This window comes from Phragmites australis, chromosome 5 (assembly GCF_958298935.1).
Source record: "Phragmites australis chromosome 5, lpPhrAust1.1, whole genome shotgun sequence".
Lineage (NCBI taxonomy): Eukaryota > Viridiplantae > Streptophyta > Magnoliopsida > Poales > Poaceae > Phragmites > Phragmites australis.
The window spans coordinates 47,080,379-47,102,447 of NC_084925.1; the positions used below are offsets into that span (position 1 = coordinate 47,080,379).

The window sequence follows — 22,069 nt, forward strand, 5'->3', positions numbered from 1 at the left end:
GCTGAAGAATTTTTTTAATAATAGTATTTTATTAGAAAATTGCAAAAATAGTAGGTGATTTCGCAAAATTGCAAGAATAACATGTTGTCAGTTGGCGACTAGAGATATATCACTATATCATATGACGATATGTACTAAGATAGGTCATATGGATTGATGATAGGTCATTTTTCATTTTAATTTATTTTTTTGTTTGTAATAATATTATTTTATAGGAAAATTGTAAAAAATATCTAAATTTTCGAATAATAGTAACCCAATAGACAGGTTATATATGATGACAAACATTATCTAGGATATTGGGTTTATCGTTGCTACACAAATAGATTCTAATCATAAATAGATGACGATAATAAATATTAGTATGTACGGTACCTAAAAACTAATCTAATAGCGTATCGCTAATAATCCTAATATGATTTAGGGAATGAAAATATATTGGGTTACAGTACATGCCCTTTACTGAGTGTACTTATGATATTTGCTCTTTCTCAGTGTATCAGGGCCCTCCATTTTTTTGCGACAGGTCATCTCTTGCTTCATTTTCCTCATTGCTTCTCGTGCTTTAGCGTGACACGCTTCTTTGCGGCATTCCTGATGCGCTTCTCCTCTTGCCATCTCATCCGTAGTTCCTCATGATGTTGCTCATACTCGTGGTGTTCGTAAGCTTTTTTCCTCCATTGCATCTCTATATTGACCCATTGCTTCTGGTGCTTATTTTGTTCTATATCCAGTCAGCCCATGAAATCACAGATAGGCGGAGACTGGACAAATGGAACAAGATAGGAGATTAGTAAGATAGTGCATAAAATTATATGAAAAATGTCACATGAGTGATCTATGTCGCTTTACTGGTTGGTACTCGTACTGTCTATGTTGAGGCTTGTTGTACTGGTAGTTGCTATATATGAAGAAGTATAGGCTATAGGTGTAGGATATGTCCTGGAACTCGTGAAACCTATAAGGGTAGGGAGAGGATTTGATTTCGTATTTAACATGTACTGTTTTTCATTCTCTAAGGTATGTTACGTGAAGCGCTGGTACACCACTAGGAGTATCGTATATGCCATTGTACGTTTGGTTGACATGTTTATTATGATTTTTACGGAATGTTCGTTGTACGAGTCAATAGTCTGAATAGAATCACAAAATAAAAAAAGGTATAGGAAAGATATTATGATAGGTAATAAAAACATGACTGATAATAAAGAATCGACATAAACATCTAATGTGATATGACAACCAAATAAAATAAATAATAGCACGGAGTACAAGTACAACAGTAGCATGGAGTACAAGTCTAAGCACGTCCTCTGACTTGTTTGTTGGGCCCTCCCCTAACTTGGCGACATATTTGCTGCGATGAATACGTCAAGTGGTTCGGTGGATGTCTAGGGCGTGTCGCATCCTCTGAGGTGGTCGCCTCCTCCTGAGTAGGCTGCGTAGGTGTCAGGGCATCAACCCACTAAAACAAGCCCTCAGTGACGGGAGGCTCTGCAAACTAGTCGTTCGGACTCCCACCAAAAGCCTGTTGATACCCCCAGTCATCCATCGAATGAGATAGATGATTCATACGCACCCGTGTTGTCCCAATGAGCACCTGTCAGTACAAACAATACTTGTAAGAGACAAAAACGTGAAAACAAAACAAATTTTGTAGGAACGCTAAAACTTACTAGGTAAGCCTCCCATCTGCCCTGGTGTGGAGATGAAATTGAGGTCAGGCTGTGGCACCTGAGACGACAACCCCTCGGCATGTAGGAGAAGCGCAGTAACTGGTGGTGGGGACCTCCTCCTAGATGGCTCAAGCACGTCATCACATCCTCCCCTGCACGAAAAATGACGTAATATATCTTGATAGAGTTGTGCAAGTCGACGTAGACCGCTGTTCAGGTCGCCTTGGTCCACTCTCGGTGGATGCGCATCAAGCTTGTCTGCGAAGGCAACAAGGTCGGCTTGCACCTCCTCGTAGATGTACGTCTGAGGCACATTTAAAATTCAAAGTTATGGAACGCACTTTGCAATTTACAAATATATGCTCTGAATACTAACCAGTTCGTTGTATGCGGTAGGAGGCTGCATGGCGAACGTGTCGTTGACACTCGCCGGTTGGGGACCAGCCTTTTGCTCCGGGATGCACCTCCAACGAGTCACCCTACGAAACCATCATATGTACGCCGGGTACGTCAAGGGGTTGTAATCCCCGGGATGAGGGTACACATTAGTGGCAGCCTCAAGCCAACCCTCCACCCACTCCTCCAGCTTTGTGACGAATGTGCCATCATGGGTCAACCCAAACCCTTTCCTCGATAGCATGAAAACAGTAATATTGTACAATCATAGTTAAGTACATAAAGACTAACCAAAGTATATTACAAAAGATATCTTAATTAAGTAAATAAAGACTAATCGAAGTATAGTACAAAAGATATCTTATGAATTGACTGTGGCACACGCTCCACCCTCAGCAGAGGAAACTCTTGCGCCCTCCTAAACTGTTGAAAAACCCGATCCGAGCTGTAGGGCTCGATGTGGATGTCAAACACGAGGGTCCTCCTCGTCAACCAGAAGGCCATGTCTCTACTGCATAGTGAGGTTAGCCCGACAAGTGCACGTGCGACAATGTCAGCGACTGCGTATGGTGTCCACCGCATGCGATTGTCTATCAGCTGGTTAATGCACATGATGAAGAACAGGTAGACGTTGTGTGTCGTACCAGAAATCCACCTCGACTGCACACAAACAATGCGTCAGCGTAAATACATAAATAATACCAAAACATATATGCAACTAAACCACTATTTGAAATACTTACACCACGCATGCACCAAAGCGAGCCCATCGTATGTCCGTCCTCTAGGTCAGGCATGCCATACTCCGCAAATTGGTAGAACTCTGATCCGTAAGGCGTGAATGACGAAATGTGGGGTCGACCGATGTTAAACCGCTCGAACGACCACATCATCAGTAGGAGTGGGAACCCAGTCATGATATCCCCTTTCGTGGTCCATACACACACGTCACAGAGACCGTGGTAAGTCACTGCTAGGACTACAGAACCCTAGCTGTACTGCAGGACCACCTCCAAAGGATTGTCCGTGATCTCCCTCGCGTAGTGGATCATGTGCTTATCGACCGAGTCAATGTGGGAACTGGTGAGCATTGCCCACTTTCTAGTCCTCTGCGCTTAGGGCCAAGCGCGTGGTTTGGAACTGTTCAAGCCAAGCCTTATTGGGATCATGCTTCCCAGTAAAGGCCAGCTGCGTTGGGTCCGCCTGCAAGAAACCGTCGAACCGCTCGAGCATCTCCACCTTCCATTTTGCCTCCACCACGACTAGGCCAACCGATGGCCTAGATAAGGGCAACCCAAGAAGCATGAAGACGTCCTGCAGCATCGGTGCCATCTCACCAACTACAAGGTGAAACGTGTTTGTCTCCGGCATCCACCGGTCAACCCACACAGTGATCAGTGACGTGTCGATTAGGAACTAGGGAGAACCATCCGTACCAGGCAACACTAGTCTCGTGAAAGGTAGCAAACCAGCTGCAGTCAAATTGTAGTTCAAACAATTTAGAAAGTAGTAAAACTTCAATCTTTGTTTGTATGGAACCTATGTAACTTTAAATTACCAGGGTACCTAGCGTGGGTCTATGGGCCAGTAGCGCTTTGGTGTACGAAGGCGAAGAATGGATTGCAAGACACCGTCTCTCAAATGTGATCGTTGTTTACCATCGATTACTAGATCAATCAGCATAAGCTCTGCCATACCTGCAGTAACAGTTTAATAGAATAATAACATGAGATATGTCCAAATACAACAATACAAGTTTAAATGAATTCATAGTCTAACATATTGTATAAAAGTCAAGTTATCCGGTAGTCCGAATAATACTTGCTCCAAATATTACAACATGATCTAAATATTACAACACATACTCAGGTTGTCTGAATATTACATAATACAACAATGTGGCAATACTACAAGAGTTGAACACATAGTCTGATGAATATTACAAACTTAGGGCACCATATAATTAATAATACAACATGAAAACATGCACGCTGTGCTTCAAATACGAGTCTCATTCGAAGGGTTTTTCTTCTTCTTCGGCTTGCGTACCGAGACACGCCTAACCTGCTCGCCCGACGCCAGAGTGTCAACTGGATACTTGTCGCACTACCCCCTCGAATGCGGACCTCCGCATACTAGGCACTCCTTGCGGCCTCGATCTCCCTCAGCTAAGTCCATATCATTCCTGATATGTCGAGTCTTGCGTCGCCCCTTTGTGTCAACCTTGCTGTTTAGATCAGGAATCCAAGACATACTTTATTCAAGCGGATTTGTGAAGTCCATTACCACCCGCCACCCAAGTAATTCGCTGTCCTAAGTACTTTCTATGGCTTCCTTGCGATAGTATGGGGACACAAAATACTCCAACTCTATGATGTCCTTCACGCAACAAGCTAGCACATGAGAGCAAGGCAAATGCATCAGTGATGGCTTGTTGCATGTGCACTCACACTTGCTGTTCACTAGTCATAACCTGCATTCAATTGTAATTTCATGCCTTCCGATACCGAGTCCGCCTTTTCTCACGCAACATCACCTCGAACACGTGTTGGCGGTTACCAACAATATGAACCCTATGGGATTGGCCTTTCTTGCTCTTCTCTTACATGCAAGACGTTATCTTCTCCGTGTACACCCTTCGCGGGTTGCCCATATGGAGCGCGGCCTTGCTGTAATACTCTCGGAGATATCGTAGCATTCCACTAGTGATCTCCTTCACAATTGCTACCAATGGTAGTGAACTATTCCCGTCCATTACCCAATTATAAACCTCAGTGAGGTTAGTTGTTATAATTCCATAATGTGAGCCATCGGTGTCCGCAATAAGTGCCCATTTCTCCAATGATTCATGTCTGATCTAGTCAGAGAAACACTTAACCCTCCTTCCACCCTTCCTTCTCCTGGTCACACTCTGTGGCTCAAGTGGTAAGGCTCTAGACCTTCGGACTCCTCCTCCCTTGGTAAAACTGGCTTCTTCAAAACTTCATCCATGTGCCTACCAGTTAGTTTATCCAGCTCTTCCCACAAAACATCAAACTTCCTCCTTTAGTTCTGTTTGCACAACTTCTTAAAAAGATCCATCAACCTCTTGCTCTTGAATTATTTGTAGAAGTTTGCTCCAAGATGCTATATGCACCAACGACTATGCAAATCTGGCCACATCAATACCCCACATGTACCACTCTACAATGTGTTAACAGCGTTCAACAAGCCTGTATGACAATCGTGGAGCACACACACGTTAGACTTGTTATCAACAACACCTCTCTTAACCCACTGCAAGAATCACATCCAACTATCCGTAGACTCGCGTTTGACGAATGCAAAAGCCAAAGGCACAACCTGGCTCTCACCATCTATCCCGATAGCTGTGAGTATCTGCCCCCTGTATTTGCCTGTGAGGAATGTCCCGTCCACGCACATCAACGGCCGGCAATATTGAAATGCCTCAATCATACAGCCGAACGACCAGAACGCTCGCTGAAGAACTCGATCTCTATCTTGATTGACAAAATCATGAGTAGCAATACAGGTGCTCGGGTTCCTACCCTGAATAACCTCTAGCAATGACAGTAGGTTGTGGTACGAGTCATTATATGTGTCAAACCTCTTTTCTAAGATCTTCTGTTTCACTCTCCATGTCATGTCATACAAAATCTCGTACCCAAATCTTGTATTGATAGCATGCATAACTCCAAACAGGGACATACTAGTCTTCTTCACAGTCTCTGGGTACATCATATTTGCAACATAATCAGCGGTCATGTTCCTGTGTGCGTATAGAGGTCGACTCAAGTTTCAAGTATGCGGCTCAACAATAGATGCTAACCATACAATGTCATACCTCGGCAAGAATCCATGAACTCACCATGTGCAATCTTCAGCTAAACATTTCATGTTGTATGTTCGCGGATTGAAAATTACCACCTTGAACTCCCTCTTCTCCGAGAAACACCATCTTTTCACTGCATTCTGCAAATGGACTTTATCATGAAATATCTGGCCTTTGGTCACCACGATCGAATCATATGCCTATGACGACTTGTGTCCATCGTCTACCGTCAACTTCTCTAATGCAAAATTCGACCATTCCTCCGAAATTCCTGCACCTGAGTCAACAAAGTTGTGGAACTCGTCGTCATCTACCTCCATCTAGTCCACAAGTGACTCATCCTACTGATGAGAGGATTAGGCCCGATCTTCCATTAGGTAATGGTAAGTCGATTGGTGGAGATTCGACGTTGACGATCCAAGGCTTTCGATCAGGATAGAACGCAACCCTTGCAATCGCTACACCACTGCTCCGTTGGTTATCAACCGCGCGCGGCACGATTGACCTCGCCAAGAAGGCTAATTCTTGCAAGCGAATCGAGAACACAAGCAAGAACATGGAAGAACACAATCTGAAATTGTAAATATGATTAAGCTCATGAGTTGGGGTTTCACAAACCAAACGACGACGAAACTGTTCAATGACAGATTAATCTAAGCAAAACTCAAAAATTCTATGACAACGGCTACTAGATATATGAAGAGGGGTGTACTAGGGTTTTGGGCGACCAGGGGGGCGTCCACAAATTGGGCTTAGACCCGAACACGTTTAGAAGGCCCGATATGGCCTAAAATTGTGACACATCACATTGTTTTGATGACACAAAATAATCCACCATGAATCTAGAGTTGGGACCAGTACCAAAACAAAGCTATTGTCCTTAGCTTTCCAACGCATCAAAGAACACCGTATTTGGACTCCATATGAAGAAGTTATGGCCGTTTTAGTGTGGCGCTGAATGCTGAATCCGAACCGAGTTCCGACTTCGACTTGAAGTTGGCTTGAGCCCCGTCCGACTTGGCTGTTCCATATGTGCTTCTCTCATATTCCTAATCATAAAAAATTCACAAAAATTGAGTAGTATCCTATCCTTATAATTAGTAGTATGGACATCGAGTAACGAATTCACCTCATGAGTTAAACGACATGCACGAGCCCGTGTAATCGGTCCTTGTAATGGATCAATCACCGGAGGATCACTTGTAGCGTGTGTATCTAAATGAGTGATGTCCTCATCACCTACTCTCCCTTATCAGCATGCATCATGATCTGATTGTCTTGCCATCTATACCTCAACCACTGCACTAGTTGGCGGGGAAACCTCTGGAACCACACTCTCTTGCACCTCCCCATTGATAACATTTTCACCAACAGCATGTGACGGGCCTGCTTTATAATCTAAAGTTGTCGCTTCTGCAAGCATGATATGGACAAAACCCCGTTGCAATCCTAACCCCACAATTGCCTCCACTGAGGTGTATTTTCACATTCCCGTAAAGTCCACTTCCACCCAGTCTCAAATAACTTAGGCAACATAAACTTGAACGATAGATGCTCCTCCGACGTGCTAATTCCCAACAAATCATGCAACATCCTTGTCACTTGACTACGTCGCATTTCACTCGGGTTATTTAGAACAATAGTTAAACCCTGAAAATAACTTAAATCTACCCCACTGTCGCATTGTTGAATATACCCTTTACCATAATACACACTAAAAACCACTCCTCCCGATATACTGATGCAAAATCGTATTATTGTCTATTAGTTCCTTGACATTCTAAACTTTATTGCTACTGATATTGTTAAAATTATTCATAAATCAATATTTAATAATTGCTAACATTTAATTACTTCAAAATCACGCTACACTTCTACCAACATCATGTTGACATTCCAAAAATTATTGCTAATATTTCTTAGAAAATTATTCCTAAATTACGCAATACTTTACCTACATCACGCTTCAATTCAAATATTTATTGATACTAATTTGCTAAAATTTATCACGCTCATTCAAAACTAACACATAAATATCTAAAATATTTCATAAATCATGCTACATTAACTACAACTATACTAATTTCTAAAACGTCTAATCTACTCTCAATTTTATAAACTGTTCTAAACTAATTTCTAATATACTCTAAATTTCTTAGCCTATTTCTAACTAGTTTCTAAAATTTCTACAAATATAAGTAAAAAAAAAAAACCTCTCCTTCCTTCTTCTTTTTTCCTCTTCCTACTCCTTCTCTCCTCCAGCTCCTTCTTGCTTCTCGATCGACGACGGCGTAGCGCCTACGCACGGCTATGCGGACCATTGATGAGGCAAGCCACAGGGCCACGTGCAGCATTGGGCGAGGGCGGTGCGGTGCCGCGCGTGGCCTCGCGTCTGAGGCTTTAAAAACATCATGTCACCATATGTTATGACGATAAGGAACCTATCACAATTGTTGTGACCCAAAATATATTACCACGTCAGTTGGCGATTAGTATCTGTCGATATATTCCTAGTCGTCAACTGGCGTGACGATAGTATGCTATTTATGTAATTTTGCGAAATCGCATATTATTTTTACAATTTTCCAATAAAATACTATTATTAAAAAAATTCTTTCACTGAAGGTGTAGCAAACAAATCAACAGAATATATATTACAATCATCATCATGTAATGTATGTAAGGAGCACACTGGCCTGCCTGGGTACTCTTATGAGATGTACAAAGGATGGCCATCACATCATGTATGAAACAAATGAAACAAAGGCGAATGCAATTCAGATGGATGGCGATGACAGGGACTGGACTGACTGATCATCTGTTTTTGGCCGTGGTCGCCGGGGGCTTGGCGGCGGCGTGGTGGAAGGCGCTGGAGAAGTTTGGGATCCTGTCCAGGTGGCGGAGCGCGCGCTCCGCCGTCTGCCGTGTGCGGGCGTCGCCGTTCCGGTACGCCTCCACCAGAGCCGACGCCACGCTCTGGTCCACCGCCACCTCCTGCGCGATGTCCTCCACGCGTAGGATCCGCTCCACCGCCCACACTGCCCGCCGTTGCAGCGCCTCCGTCCGGTTCTCCACCAGCACCTCCACCACGGGGCGCAGCCCCTCCGCCTCCCCCATCACCACCACCCCCTCCGTCACGTTCGCCACGTCGTCCCCCACCAGCGTGGACAGCGCCGCCAGCGCCGCCTCCACCACCCGAGCGTCCGCGTGCTCAAGGCACGCCACCAGACGCTCCACCGCCTTGCACCCGGTCTCCACCAGACAGAACGTCTCCCGCAGCGAGCAGAATCCGCCGTGCACGCGGCACGTCCCCAGAGCCCCAGGCTTCGGATTGTTGGCCTTCCCTCCGCCCCCGAAGCATGCACACATGAAGCCTGGAGGCGGCGGCGGCGCGTCTGGCACGGTCGTCAGGCTACTCGACCGCATGGACAGGTTCTCCAGCGCCATCGCCGAGTAGACCTGCACCGCGTCCAGGCCGCTGCTCATCTGCTGCAGCAGCTCCACGAACAGCGGCGCCAGGCCCACCTCCCGCGCCAACTCCACGTACTCCGCCTCCTCCTGCAGCGCGCACGTCACCCTGTACAGCACCTTCACGGCGCCCTCCGTGAACGGCGCCACGTGCCGGTTGCCGCGGATCGTGCCCCGCCGGAGCTCCACCAGCTTCGACGCCAGCGTCCGGAACGCGCCCAGGTCCAACAGCTGCCGCGTCAGGTTCCAGTCCCTCTCCGGGAGGTCGCCAAGCAGCCCCACGGCCGCCGCCTGCTCCTCCCACACGCCGCTCCTGTCGTCGGAGACCACTCTCAGCAGGCTGCTGAGGTGGCCGGAGCTCCCGCCGAGGGCGTCCGCCAGCTCCGCGCCCATGTACGGCGACACGTTGCGCAGCAGCTTCAGGGACTCCACGCGGATCTCCCGGTGCGCAGCCTCCACGTACTGGATCAGGCTGATGGTCGCGCCGGAGCTCCGGATGGCGGACACCACGTCAGTGACGGTCGTCGGGGAGCCGGTGAGCCCGACGAGGACGTTGAGGAGCTTGCATTCGATGGCCGGGCCGGTGTTGCTGATCAGATGGAGCAGGCTGTGCACAACATCCTCCGACAGCAGCGTCTGCCCGCTCTCGTCTAGCGGGATGGACCGGAAGTTGGCGCCCGAGGCCACCAGGTTGGCCAGGATCGCAGCGGACACCTCCTTGAGCCTCATGGGCAGGTGACCGGCACCAACGGAGAAGAGGTCCTTCACCAGCGGCGGCAGGATGCCCGCCTCAAGCAGGATCTTGGCGCTGCACTCGTTTGATGAAATCTCCCTCAGCGCTTTGAGCGTCGCCTCTCTTGCCGGCAGGGTGCCGGTCTTCATGGTGCTCACCAGCAACGCCCCGACCTGCTCCGCTACCACAACCTTCATGTCGTTCGCCAAAGCAAGCTCACCAAGGTATTCAGCCATGGCAACCTGCACTTCAGGTGTGCCTGCATTTACTCAGACATCTCATCAGGTAAGAAAATAAATGGCATCTTCTTTACCATTACCCCACAAAACAAAAGAGGACATAACAAGAAACTGATAAATCTTCACATTACACTGCATCTGTATCGGTATCTCTAATATCTGATCATAGTGTTGCTATGCAAATGCATTGAAAGAGTCGACTTGCTGATTCGCAGCCAGTTTTCTAAGAGATAAAAAGGTAGCTAACTGTTAAGTACCTGTATACAAAAAGAATTGTAACAGTATTCCTCTTGATGACTCTTAAAATAAAATATTAGCTCCGAGCAGGGTTAAAAAACCGTCGGTAACCGCCCAAAAATCGCGGTTACCGACCTTCTCGGTCCGGTCCGGTTTCAGAAACCGAACGGTAACCGAAATTTAAATTCAAAAAATTCGAAAAAATAAAAAAATTCAAAAAAATCTTTAAAAAAACTAGACACAATTCTAAGACCTTCTGTGAATTTTTTTTTTCAAAAATGATGTCGTTTGCATCATATTCTATAGGGAGAAAGTTTGAAAAAAATAAAAAAAATTGAAGCGTGCGGCTCAGTTATTAACTAACGTTAAGGAAAAGTGTAACATGCAAAAACATATTTTTCTTGTATAAAACGTATTTTAAGAGAATCTTTAAAATTGATTTCACTTTATTTAGAGTTTTATTAAATTCTCTATGATTTTTACAAAGTTCACGAGCATAAAGTGAATATGTTAAGAAACAACACTGTAATTAACTTTTTCATGTCTACTATTATTTTTTCTATGTAAATCATAGTATAAATAAGCTAATGAAAGTGGTTTCACTAATTTTTGAGGTGTGATGGGTCAGTTATGAATTAATCTAGTTGCAACACATTTACACAATCATGCATGTTACAATAACTAATTCATGAGTTCATGTATTTTTAAAAGATATAGGATCATGTAAGAAGACTAACAAAATTAGTTTCATGATTTTTGGATTAGCAAAGAGTAAACTATGCATTTAACTTGGTTTAACAAATAAAATTTCTCACAAAAAATTTTGAACTTTTTTATGAGTATAAATACTTTTATCATGTAGATAATGTTACAAAGAAGCGAACAAAATTTGTTTCACTTGATTTGAAGCTCTGAAGAATTAGTTATTGATTTTACAAGATTGAGCCCTTTTTTAGGTTTTTTGTTGAACTACGCTGAAATTCGATAAAACCGCTCGATAAATCGAGAAAACCGAGCGGTTACCGACCCAAACCGCTCGGTAACCGACCAAATCAAAAATGCGAGAAAATCGCTCGGTAACTGACCCAAACCGCTCGATAACCGATCAAAACCGAGCGGTTACCGAGAGGGTAAAAACACGATTTTTTCGCAAAAAATCAAATTTTGCCGAATGAATTTTCTCCGATTTTTTTTGAATTTTTGACCGGTAACCGCGGTTACCGCGAGATTTCGGTTACCGCCGGAGCTCGGTAACCGAGCTCCGGTCGGTAACGTGAACCTTGGCTCCGAGTCTAAAATCTAGGACTGCAAACTAAAGCAACACCTCAGTAAGCTACAGCTAAACTAACAGATGTCTTAGCAGCTAATGTATGTAATTTTGCAAATTGCAAAGTTGTAGTTGCCAAGCACCAGATTGCCAAAAATGTCCCATAATTAGTTGGGAAGGTGATCAAATATTAGAAATGTTTGTATGAATCTCCCTGCAGGGTCCAGATGATTTCCTAGCTAAATGTTTCGGAATAGACTTTGGAAAAGGAAGATACACTGTATGTCTTGAAGAGAATGCGGAGCACACCTTCAAGGAGTTTGGTAAGTAGAGGCTGAAGCCTGCCGTTTTCAGCCATCTGCTTGACGTTTGTTTCATACTTCTCCAGATTCTTCAGCGTGTTCTCCGCTTTCTCCACAGCTGCTTTCTCCACAGATATGACGTTCTCTGATTTACTACTTCCCATCCCAACCAGTAGAAGTATAGCCCCATAGACTGCACCAATCCTTTCGCATATAGGCTCGTACTTTGAAAGTTCATATAACAGTGAGACTGCAAGTTCCCTCTCCTGGAAATGCTCATTGGACAAGAACTTTATAATTGTGCGTATGGTGTCACCTTCCCCCAGCTCTTCCTACAAAAAGAAAAAATCACGCTAGACTGCATGTATTCCTTCGTTCTACCAAGCAAAGCAGAATCTGAAAATCCATGAGAACCTAACCTTATTTTCATTGTTGTCCTCAACAACCACGCGTAGGACTTCAAGAGACTTGAGGCGAACCCTTCTGCTGTTGCTCTTCAACATGTCAGCGATTGTTGGTATGATACCTTCTTTGCGCACAAGGTTCTTCTTTGCACTGCTCTTTTGGCACATCTGTGAGATATACACCAGAGCATGCAGGGTGTCATCTTCAGACTGTAGATTGAGAGAATTGCAGGCTTTCTCAAGCTCCTTTTCCTCATTCCTTGCCCTCCATTCATCGATGACATTGCGCAAAGCTATGCTGGGGCTGATGTCGGTGCTGCGTAGTTCCGTTTGTGTCAGCGGGCACGTTGGCTTCCTCCCACTGTCCCTGCATTCCTTAAACCACTTGAGAATGGCCTCTCGCTCGAAGGTCTGACCTGTCTCGATGGTAACAGGATCGTGCATGACCTGCCTAGTGAGGGGGCACATAAATGCCTCGAACGCAGGCTCTTGGTAGCCCTCATTGGATTGGTCCTCAAACTCGCTATCTCCACCAAAATCGTGCGCCATGTGTTCTGCAAAACATTGCAACAATGAGTATCGCGTTAGATGATATTTTGGACCGACAATCTGAGGGTGTGTACGAATGCCTAGACTAGATTATTTGGCTGTAGAGAGAAAGAATTTTGGCTACAGCCTACAGCAACCTTGTTATCTCCTTGAGATGGAAGTGAAAAGGAGGCAGCAAAACACAGAAGAAATAAAATAAAATTCAGTGTTTGAGCATGGAGCTAGCTGTTGCTGTGCATCTAGTAGGTTGATGTTCATGAGTCAATGGATTAATGGTGTATTTGTTGAATGAATACACAAATGAGGAATTGTATGGTATAGATGAACTGTATTTGCCAAGGGATTAAAGGAACATTTTAAGTCAAGCGGAATCTAACAAACTAGCTTGCAGTTGTAGCAAATTAAGAAGACGAGAGCAGAGTAGGAGCAAGGCAAATAACGAAACAATTAATCCATGTGTTGCGGTACTGATTGCATTTGCATGCAGTAAAGCGATGAATCAAAATCAGTTGCTCTGCGTACTAGAGTAGAAGAAGCAAGCAAGCTATCTACATCTACATAGATAGGTAGAAGGAGAAGAAAGGATTGCAGTTCGATCCTAGGTGAGCTCAAGCGAGAGAGGAGGGGGAAAGTAAAGGAAGCAAGTACAAGACCTCACCTCACCTCAAAGCAAGCGCGGGGGCGGGGGCGGCGGCGGCAGCGGGAGGACGGAGAGGAGGAAGGCGAGGGACGGAGGCAAGCCAAGAAAGAGTCTAGGCCTGGCTGCGTGCGGGTGCGTGGGAGAGAAGACAAGAGAAGAGGCGTTGAATGAGTGGATCGCCCCGTCTCCGTGGAGGAGGAGGAGGAGGAGGAGGAGGAAGAAGAAGAAGAGGAGGTCCTCGATCGGTCGTCTCTCCCACTTGTTGCGGTAGGTGGAGGCGGCATTGGTTGCCGTGGATGTCTATGGAGTCGTGGTCGTCCCCTTGCTCTCCTCTCCTCTCCTCTCCTTTTGAGACAGACAAGAGAGAAAATTTGCTCTTGTTTTATTCAAGCATCCCCCATCAGTATCAGACATCTCATCTCATCTCAGCCAGGTCAACTCGAATCCATCCATATCCTTATTCCTCAAAAACAAGCATACCATTCCTTATTCCTAAAAAAAAAAAAAAAAAAACAGACAGCATTGAATAATTGACGGCCCAGTCGTCCAATCCTATGACTCCAATTAGCTACATGCATCCCGATTGCTGTTGCTCCATGCTCACTGAAATCAATTTGGAAACCAGTCTGTGCCATTTCAAACTTTGATTTCATAAAACGAGACCCATCATTAAAATTTACCATACCAACGCTGCGACCCCAAGTTGAGTATGTGCCCGCGACAAATATTCGCCTTCGACGACTACCACCCCTTTGTAAGCTGTTATTGGGATGCCGTCCTGGAATTTTTTATAAAAAGGATGAAAAAATAATCACGAATCACTCTATGACATTTCAAATCCGAATCTCAATACTAAGGTCAAGCTCTATGCATTTCAAATCCAAATCGACAATTGCTAACAGAGAAAAGAACCACCTCTGCAACAAAGTATGGCATAAACTGTTAATTAACATAACTGAGAAAAATATCGAGATTTGGGGTTAAGAATTGACGAGCTATCTTTCCAAAGTCTTCCTGATGGAGAGACGTAGCACTAGCCACCTCTTTTCCAAATTGGATTTAAAACTTATTCTAACATTATCGCAAAAATGATTCGGAACTTGTTATGTGAATAACAGCCTCGTGAAATCCAAATTACTTCCAGTCAATCTGTGGCCACAAATACGGAACAAGTAAACTTTCAGCAACAGCAAACTTGTATCAGTAATACAAAATGAATATTGTGGAAAGTTTTGCGTGCATGAACATCATTTAACTTGATGGGTGGCCGTTTGTGCTGTGGCCTGCCAACGTGTGTGCCGGCCGATGGAGCTTGGAGGGATCGGTATCTACAACCTTGAGATCCTGGACTGGTCACTCCGGATGAGATGTCTTTGGTTGCAGAGAACGTAACCAGATTGGTTTTGGGGGAATTTTAGCATGGCTGTTCATGCCAATGTGCAGGTGATGTTCGCGGCATCTATGACAACTAAGGTTAGGGATAGACACTTAACTCTCTTTTAGTCGGACAGATGGCTTTTCGGTCGCTCATTGAAGGTTTTTGCGCCAGCCTTGCTTCCTTTTGTGGCGAAGAGGGCGGTGGCTAAACGTATAGTGTACGATGCCTTGCAAACCCGGGCATAGATTCGGGACATCGGCGGCAGCCTCACCAGGCCAACGATACTTGAGTTTTTGCAAGTCTGGGATGCATTTGAAGGCACGGAGTTGCGTGCTGGGTGCCCGGATAAGCACTTGTGGACTCTTGCGACCTCTGGCACGTTCTCGACACGCTCAGCGTATCGTCGCTTCTTCACAGGTGCTATTGGCTTTGAACCATACAAGAGAATTTGGAAGACGTGGGCGCCATTGCGAGCCAAGTTCTTTATTTGGCTGGCAACACTCAACAGATGCTGGATAGCGGACATACTTGTGCGACGAGGGCTGCAACACCTATAGAGTTGCCCACTCTGCGATCAAACATATGAAACGGTGAAACATTTATTGACAGACCGTGTCTTCGCAAAGGAAATTTGTTTCAAAGTGCTTCAACAAGTAAGCTTGCAGAGGTTGGCATCAACGGCTCTTGATACTGTCTTCCAAACCTGGTGGCAGCGTGCTCAGTGTGATGCTTCCAAGGAGGTTCGCAAGGGTTTGAACTCCTTAGTAATCCTGGTGGCTTGATTCATTTGGAAGCTTCGCAATCGATGCATTTTTGACAGCGCTCGTCTTCTAAGGGAGATTAGCGTGGAGGCCCGACTTTGGTGCTTGGGAGGTGTTGTTCAGTTGTGTTATTTGTTGAGCCGAACTTTTATACCGTGGTCGTTGTTTAAGTCTGTAGCGCGACCTTTCACTTAAAAACTAACCCGGCCATTGGTCGGCTTGGTAATCGAACTTGTTTTATGAGTTTTTTTAATATAATGATACGTAGTTCTCATATACGTTTGAGAAAAAAAAAGTACTATTTAAATAATTGTCCCATGCTTGATCCCTGCAAAGAAAGTATATAAATGCCAGCTCATCCACGAGCAAATTAAGTTATGTTTAATGAATAGCTCATCCAAGGCCCACTTATAATGTTTTGAAAACGAATGATTAAGACGTGAACCATACTTGAGGATTGGTTCAACTGTTGCCTGCAAATTGTCTGGTCGATCGCAAGCCATCATTATGACAAGAGCAGCAACAGGAACCTGCATTGCAGAAAGAGATTAGATGAATCCTGTACAGCAGAAAAAAGTTGGCAACATTGGTGGCACACTAGAAACCATAATCTTGTTTGGTAAGTTGTGCACACTCCTTTCTGCATCCAAAAGAAATGTAACGAAAGGGTTAGAAATGACACAGGGGTGTAGAATATACATCGAAGGAACAACTGTAGGCAGTTAAGTAAAAAAATACAATTTTGGACCCGATACGCAGATGGCAACTGACGAGGTTTAAGTACCAGATGTCTCACCTGTGGATTTTGGCATTCGGCCAACATTAGAGAAACAGAAGGGGAAAAAGGCGGCGGCTGGCGTGATCAAGGGTAGGAGGAGATCGGGCAGGTGGCGGCGTTGCCATGCATGGGGTCTCGTGGAAGCTTGAGGAGCATTTAATCTTGATGGGCCGGCTCGACCCAAGAAGGAAACAAAGAAGCCCCCCTGGCGAGGATCGAACTATGCTACGGATACGGAGGCAAAAAAAGAAAAGAAGAAGCTTTGATTTAGTTTTTACTACCCGTGATTTGTGTTTTCAACGCATTCTTATGCCCAGCCGATTTGTTGGCGACCGCAGAAGCCTCCTCCCTCCCATTCTTAGCAGCAGCAGTTCCAGCGCCAACGCGGGACCGAGACGGACAGCGGGACGTGCGGGCAGCCTCCCCTCCCCTCCCCTCTCTTGCCCTATCGGCGACCTCCAGTCCCTTGTGCTGTGGATGATCCACGGCGCCATGAACTGCTTCTCGTGGAGCCCCCGCCCCCGCCGGCGCCGCGACCCCTCCCCCTCCAGCTACGCCGCCCAGAGCTCCCTCGGCATACGCCGTCATGACTCCTCCAACTCCAATTCGACCAGCCGCGTCGTGGGCGGCACCACCCACAAGTTGACGCTCGCGCAGCTGTCGGCCGCCACGGACGGCTTCCGGGAGTCCAACCTGCTCGGCGAGGGCGGCTTCGGCAGGGTCTACAAAGGGCGCCTCCGCCTCTTGGAGGACGACGATGGCATCAGCATGACGCTGATGATGCTGCACCACCCCAACCTGGTGTCCCTCGTCGGCTACTGCGCCGACGCCCAGGAGCGCCTCCTCGTCTACGAGTTCCTCCCGCGCGGCAGCCTCGACGCGCACCTCTTCCCTGCTGCTGGCGCCGACAAGCACAAGGATTGCAAACTCGAGTGGAACGCTCGCGTGAAGATCGCGGTTGGCACTGCCCGGGGCCTCCGCTACGCTACCTGCACAAGACGGTGATCTACCGGGACCTCAAGTCCTCCAACATCCTCCTGGCCGAGGACCTGAGCCCCAAGCTGGGCCCCGTGGGCGACGACACCCACGTGTCGACGCGCGTGATGGGCACCTACGGCTACTGCCCGCCGGACTACGCCGTGACGGGGAGGCTGAGCGTCAAGTCGGACGTGCTGCTCCTGGAGCTCATCACGGGCCGCAGGGCCTTCGACGCGGCTCCTGGTGTGGGCGCGGCCCTTCCTGCTGCAGGTGCAAGGGCGCGGCGGCAGCCACATGCACCAGGTGGGCGTCATCGCGTCGCTGTGCCTCCACGACAAGCCCAACCTCCGGCCCACCATGGGCGACGTCACCCAGGCACTGGAGCACGTGGCCTCACAGCCATGGGTCGGGGAGGACGACGGCAGCAGCAGGCATCAGGATCCGGGACGTCCGGGGAGAAGAAGACGACGACAAGGAGGAGGCTCTGCTGGCACCTGCGCGATGCCCTCGTCGTCAGACTGCTAGTGGTTAGTTTGTGGAGACATGCCTGCGTTGCCCGCGCACGAATGACGAAGACGATCATGTCGTCGTCGCGCTGGAAATGGCCGCTGCTCCTCCCTCCTGTCCTGTGGGGTGAAGCTGTTTGAAGTGGACTGTGGATTATGTATCTGTCTCTGTCATCTGGCGGTTCTACTGTTGTGATACGGTTGCTCTGATATGCTTGCTAGCTTATGCAGCAATTCTTGCAATGCTTGATAACTTAAAACTAAGCCAACACGAAATCGGAAACTGGCGGAACGGCCAGTCAGTTTCTATACAAACTGAACAAAGAAGAGAAGCTTGTTTCCATTCCGGTATCACAACATTTGAAATCACAGATAACTCAGTAAACAATCCTTGGCTATGACAGAAATTGAAAGCTAACACTCCATTGAAAATCTTCAAACTTGTTTACAAAAATAACCATGCCTGATCCTTGTTTGTATAGGTGAAAGAGAAGAGGAAATACCATTGAAGACCCGAACTAGTCTAGAATTAGGAAAACATACTTCATCAATGATATAAAGCATGACATATCCTATAAGCCACAGGGCATTTAGTAACATATACTACTACTTAGTACAAATTAACAGCAGCCTTTGCTTTCAGGAACCCACATATCCAAAACTAGAACTATGCTCAGCTATAGATATCGAAGTTTATAGAACGGCCAGTCAGTTTCTATACAAACTTGAGATAAATAGATCAAACCAAAGCTCTCTCTCTCAACTATCAAGGGGAAAAAAGGATCAAACCAAACCAACCAACCTTCAATTCTAACAGAGATAATACGGTTTTTTGTATCCCATTACTACACCTTTGAACAAGTCAGAAATCAGAACTGATCGAGTAAGTTAACAATTCCCTGATTTCACACAGGCGCCATTAGAAACGAAGGAATGAAAATCTAACATTCCAAAAGTAAATATGAATCCATATATATCACAATCAGCTAATGCCTGAATTTCATCGTGGTCGTACTGTAATCAACAAATGAGGAACAATCAGGCCTCTGAAATTTCATAAGTGGGTTCATCTCCAAGGAAGAAGATGTTCATAAAGATTTATGAAGATGGGACTATCAAATAATGTAAAGAACAGAAATGGAGTATGTATTGCAATTGGAAGGTCAAAAACCATACATGACATCCTGTGATGCAATTCCAACTAAAGTTCTTATTGACACGATCCTTTCCTATCCATCCACTCCTATAGAGCAATCGTGACAGGCAAACATTGTATTATCTCCTCCACGCAGTAAGCGCACAGAGTACAGACTTTACACAGACACTTAACAATTGAGATGGGCAAAATCAGTTGTAGAGAAGGCAAGTATACTGACCGTCATCCCTATGATGCATACCGTGGTGCCCGCACCGCCATACTAGCAATCTTAGCTTGCTGCTGTGCGCCGTGCACCTTGGCCGATAGGGCACGATGGAAAAACTGATCGCGTGCCACAGCGCGCACACTCCTGAGGTAGCCATCAAACGGCACGGAGCCTTCCTGAACAGCCTTGTCGAGGGCGTAGATGGTGTCCTCCAGTGCCAAATCGGCCGCCGTGCACTCGATCATCTGCCTGGACAGCACATCGGCAGGCTCGATGGCGTCATCCGTGGTTTGGGTGCCCCCTCTCCTGTTCTCCACGACCCAGGCCTCTATCACGTCGGTGGCCATCATGACGTCCTGCAGGCGGCGCTCCAGCGCCTCCTTCTCCTCCCCCATCCTGCGCACTCCATCGGCGACGAGGTCGCCCCTGTGGCGCAGCTCTGCCTGGACGGCGAAGAGGGCGTCGACCTCGGCCTCACGGGCGGGGCGCAGGGCGGCGGCGTCTGCGTAGGCCATGTCGACGAGCTTGGCGATGGCGTTGCGCTTGAAGACCTCGGCGGGGTCCTCGGCGGGAGGCCGGCGCGTGGCGAGCTGGGGCGAGGCGGGGAACCCACCAACCCTGTAGGGGGAGGGGGAGGGGGAGGAGGAAGAGGATTGGGTGGGGGTGGGGACTACCCGTGGCGGAGGGGGATTAGGAGGTGGCGCGGCGGCGGGGGGAAGGGGACTCCTGGTGAATAGGGGCGGGTCGAGGCCGAAGAGGTGGGAGAGGGATCGGACGAGGTCGACGAGGTTGGAGGAGGGGAAGACCCATGAGCGGAGGTAAGGGGCGTTGGCGACGAGGCCGGAGCGGTCGACGAGTGGGTGGTGGGGCTTGATGACCATGTCGCGGGTGGGGGAGAGGAAGACGAGCGGCGGGGAGCGCGGGTATGGCTCGGGGAGCCAGATGACGGCGGGGAGGTTGTAGGAGGCGCCGGTGTGGTGGATGGGGATGGTGCCGTCGGCCTGGAGGAGGTGGGCGGCGCGGCCGTCGTTGTGCGTGAAGAGGGCGGCCTTGGGGTGGAGGGACGGGAAGGCCTCGGCCAGCGCCACCAGGTGGTTACGGATCAGCCACTTGACGTCCTCGGCGTAGGGCAGCGCGGAGGGGCCCCGCTGGGAGAGCGCCGTGTTGAGGAACTGGTGTGCGTACTGCGCGCCGCTCGCCGCCGGCGGAGGAGGCGGAGAAGGAGCCATCGGATCTCCAATTGGCCAGCCGCCTGCCTAGGGTTTCTTTTCGATCGGGATTGGGGGTGGCGGCTTGGTGGAATTGGTTGCTCGGAATTGCTCGGGTGGGTGGAAGCGGATCCCAATCCGCTGGGCGCACAGTAAAATGTGATAGCAGCGACGATTGGCGCGATATTATTGTGATGGGAAATTCCTTGCAAATTCACCTCTCATCCGAGTTTCAAAGAAGGAACACTTATCCATAGGGTATTAAAAGAGTGTTATTTGGTCTCTAATATATTATGCTTATTGATTTTACCTGTTAGATACTATGAAAATGTGGTTTGATCTACAGGACACCGCAGCGAATAAAATATTCAATTTTAGCTAATGAGGAGAGAGAACAGCTTGAAAATGACACAAATGCCCTTATCTCTCTCGTCAGCATCTCATCTCTCTCCTCAGTTCGTTGATGTCGTAGCAGGGGCGAAGCCGGAGGGGAGGCTCTCGGCGGTGGCTCAGAGTCAAGCGGCGCGGTGGAGAGAGGGTCGAGCGGTGGCCCTGCCCTACGCGACGTGTCCATCACAGGTTGCCGCTAGTCCTCGCCGCACCATTACCGTCGTTTTCGTCCCCGGCGGAAAACACCGCCGCAGTAATCGGTCGTTCTTGCATCCGGTGAAGTTATTTCCCCTCTCTTTCCGCCATGAGCATCTCCACTGCCTCACCCGCCTTTTGCCCCCACTCGATTGCAACAGGACACCAGGCATCTTGTCCGACGCCGATGCGCATGCAACACTGCCGGCCCTCTCCGTTGTCCCGTCAATCTGCGGTGTCTTCGACCGATTTCCCTTGCATATAGCCGTTCGGGTCCACCGCTGCCTGGCCGCCTTGACGCCGCTCCATCAGATTCACCGCTTTCCCGAGCTCCACGGTGACCCACTGATGTCAACGTCGTCGCCCTCTTCTCGTGTGCCTACCCCAGCGAGCTTGCGCCACGAAGATCTCACAACCGGCGCGCATGAAGCGAGGAGGGGGAAAGCCGGTCGGGGTGGAGGGATCTCCGATGGTGGCTTGATTCGTGAGTGTCAAATCCCTAATTTCTTCCCCCTTTTCTCCCTCCTCTCTCTCTCTCTCTCCTTCTCTCTTCTCTCTCTCCCCGTGACCCGCCGTCCCATCGCCGCGCGCAGCGCCGCTCGCCGTCCCGTCGCCGAGCCGGCAGTCCTCGCGCCCCGTGCCCGAGCCTCGCGCCCCGCGCCGTGCCTCGCGCCCCGCGCTGCTCCGAGCCCCGAGCCTCCTCGTCCCGCGCGCCTCTCCTCGTCCTGCGCGCTGCTCCCGCCCCGCCGGCCGCTATATATAGCGGTG

General features: G+C 48.0%; 2 protein-coding genes and 1 pseudogene across 3 annotated transcripts; 1 reads left to right on the forward strand and 2 right to left on the reverse strand.

Annotated features, from left to right (window-relative positions):
* Positions 1–8,524: 8,524 nt before the first annotated feature.
* LOC133920182 (U-box domain-containing protein 24-like) lies at positions 8,525–14,107 on the reverse strand. 2 transcript variants are annotated; one of them, XM_062364892.1, is made up of 4 exons: positions 13,767–14,107; positions 12,570–13,108; positions 12,158–12,482; positions 8,525–10,364 (listed from the first exon to the last, which is right to left on the reverse strand). In XM_062364892.1, exons 2-4 carry the CDS (start codon positions 13,101–13,103, stop codon positions 8,719–8,721), a joined length of 2,505 nt encoding a protein of 834 aa, XP_062220876.1. In that variant the 5' UTR covers positions 13,104–13,108; positions 13,767–14,107; the 3' UTR covers positions 8,525–8,718. The 2 variants fall into 2 exon arrangements, with proteins under 2 accessions (XP_062220876.1, XP_062220874.1); XM_062364890.1 differs by having other exon boundaries at positions 13,762–14,107.
* A 2,602-nt stretch (positions 14,108–16,709) lies between these two features.
* On the forward strand, positions 16,710–18,320 carry LOC133920183 (probable serine/threonine-protein kinase PBL21; annotated as a pseudogene).
* A 944-nt stretch (positions 18,321–19,264) lies between these two features.
* On the reverse strand, positions 19,265–20,921 carry LOC133920184 (protein ELC-like). The gene has a single exon (XM_062364893.1). It carries the CDS (start codon positions 20,735–20,737, stop codon positions 19,529–19,531), a length of 1,209 nt encoding a protein of 402 aa, XP_062220877.1. The 5' UTR covers positions 20,738–20,921; the 3' UTR covers positions 19,265–19,528.
* Between the last annotated feature and the right edge of the window lie 1,148 nt (positions 20,922–22,069).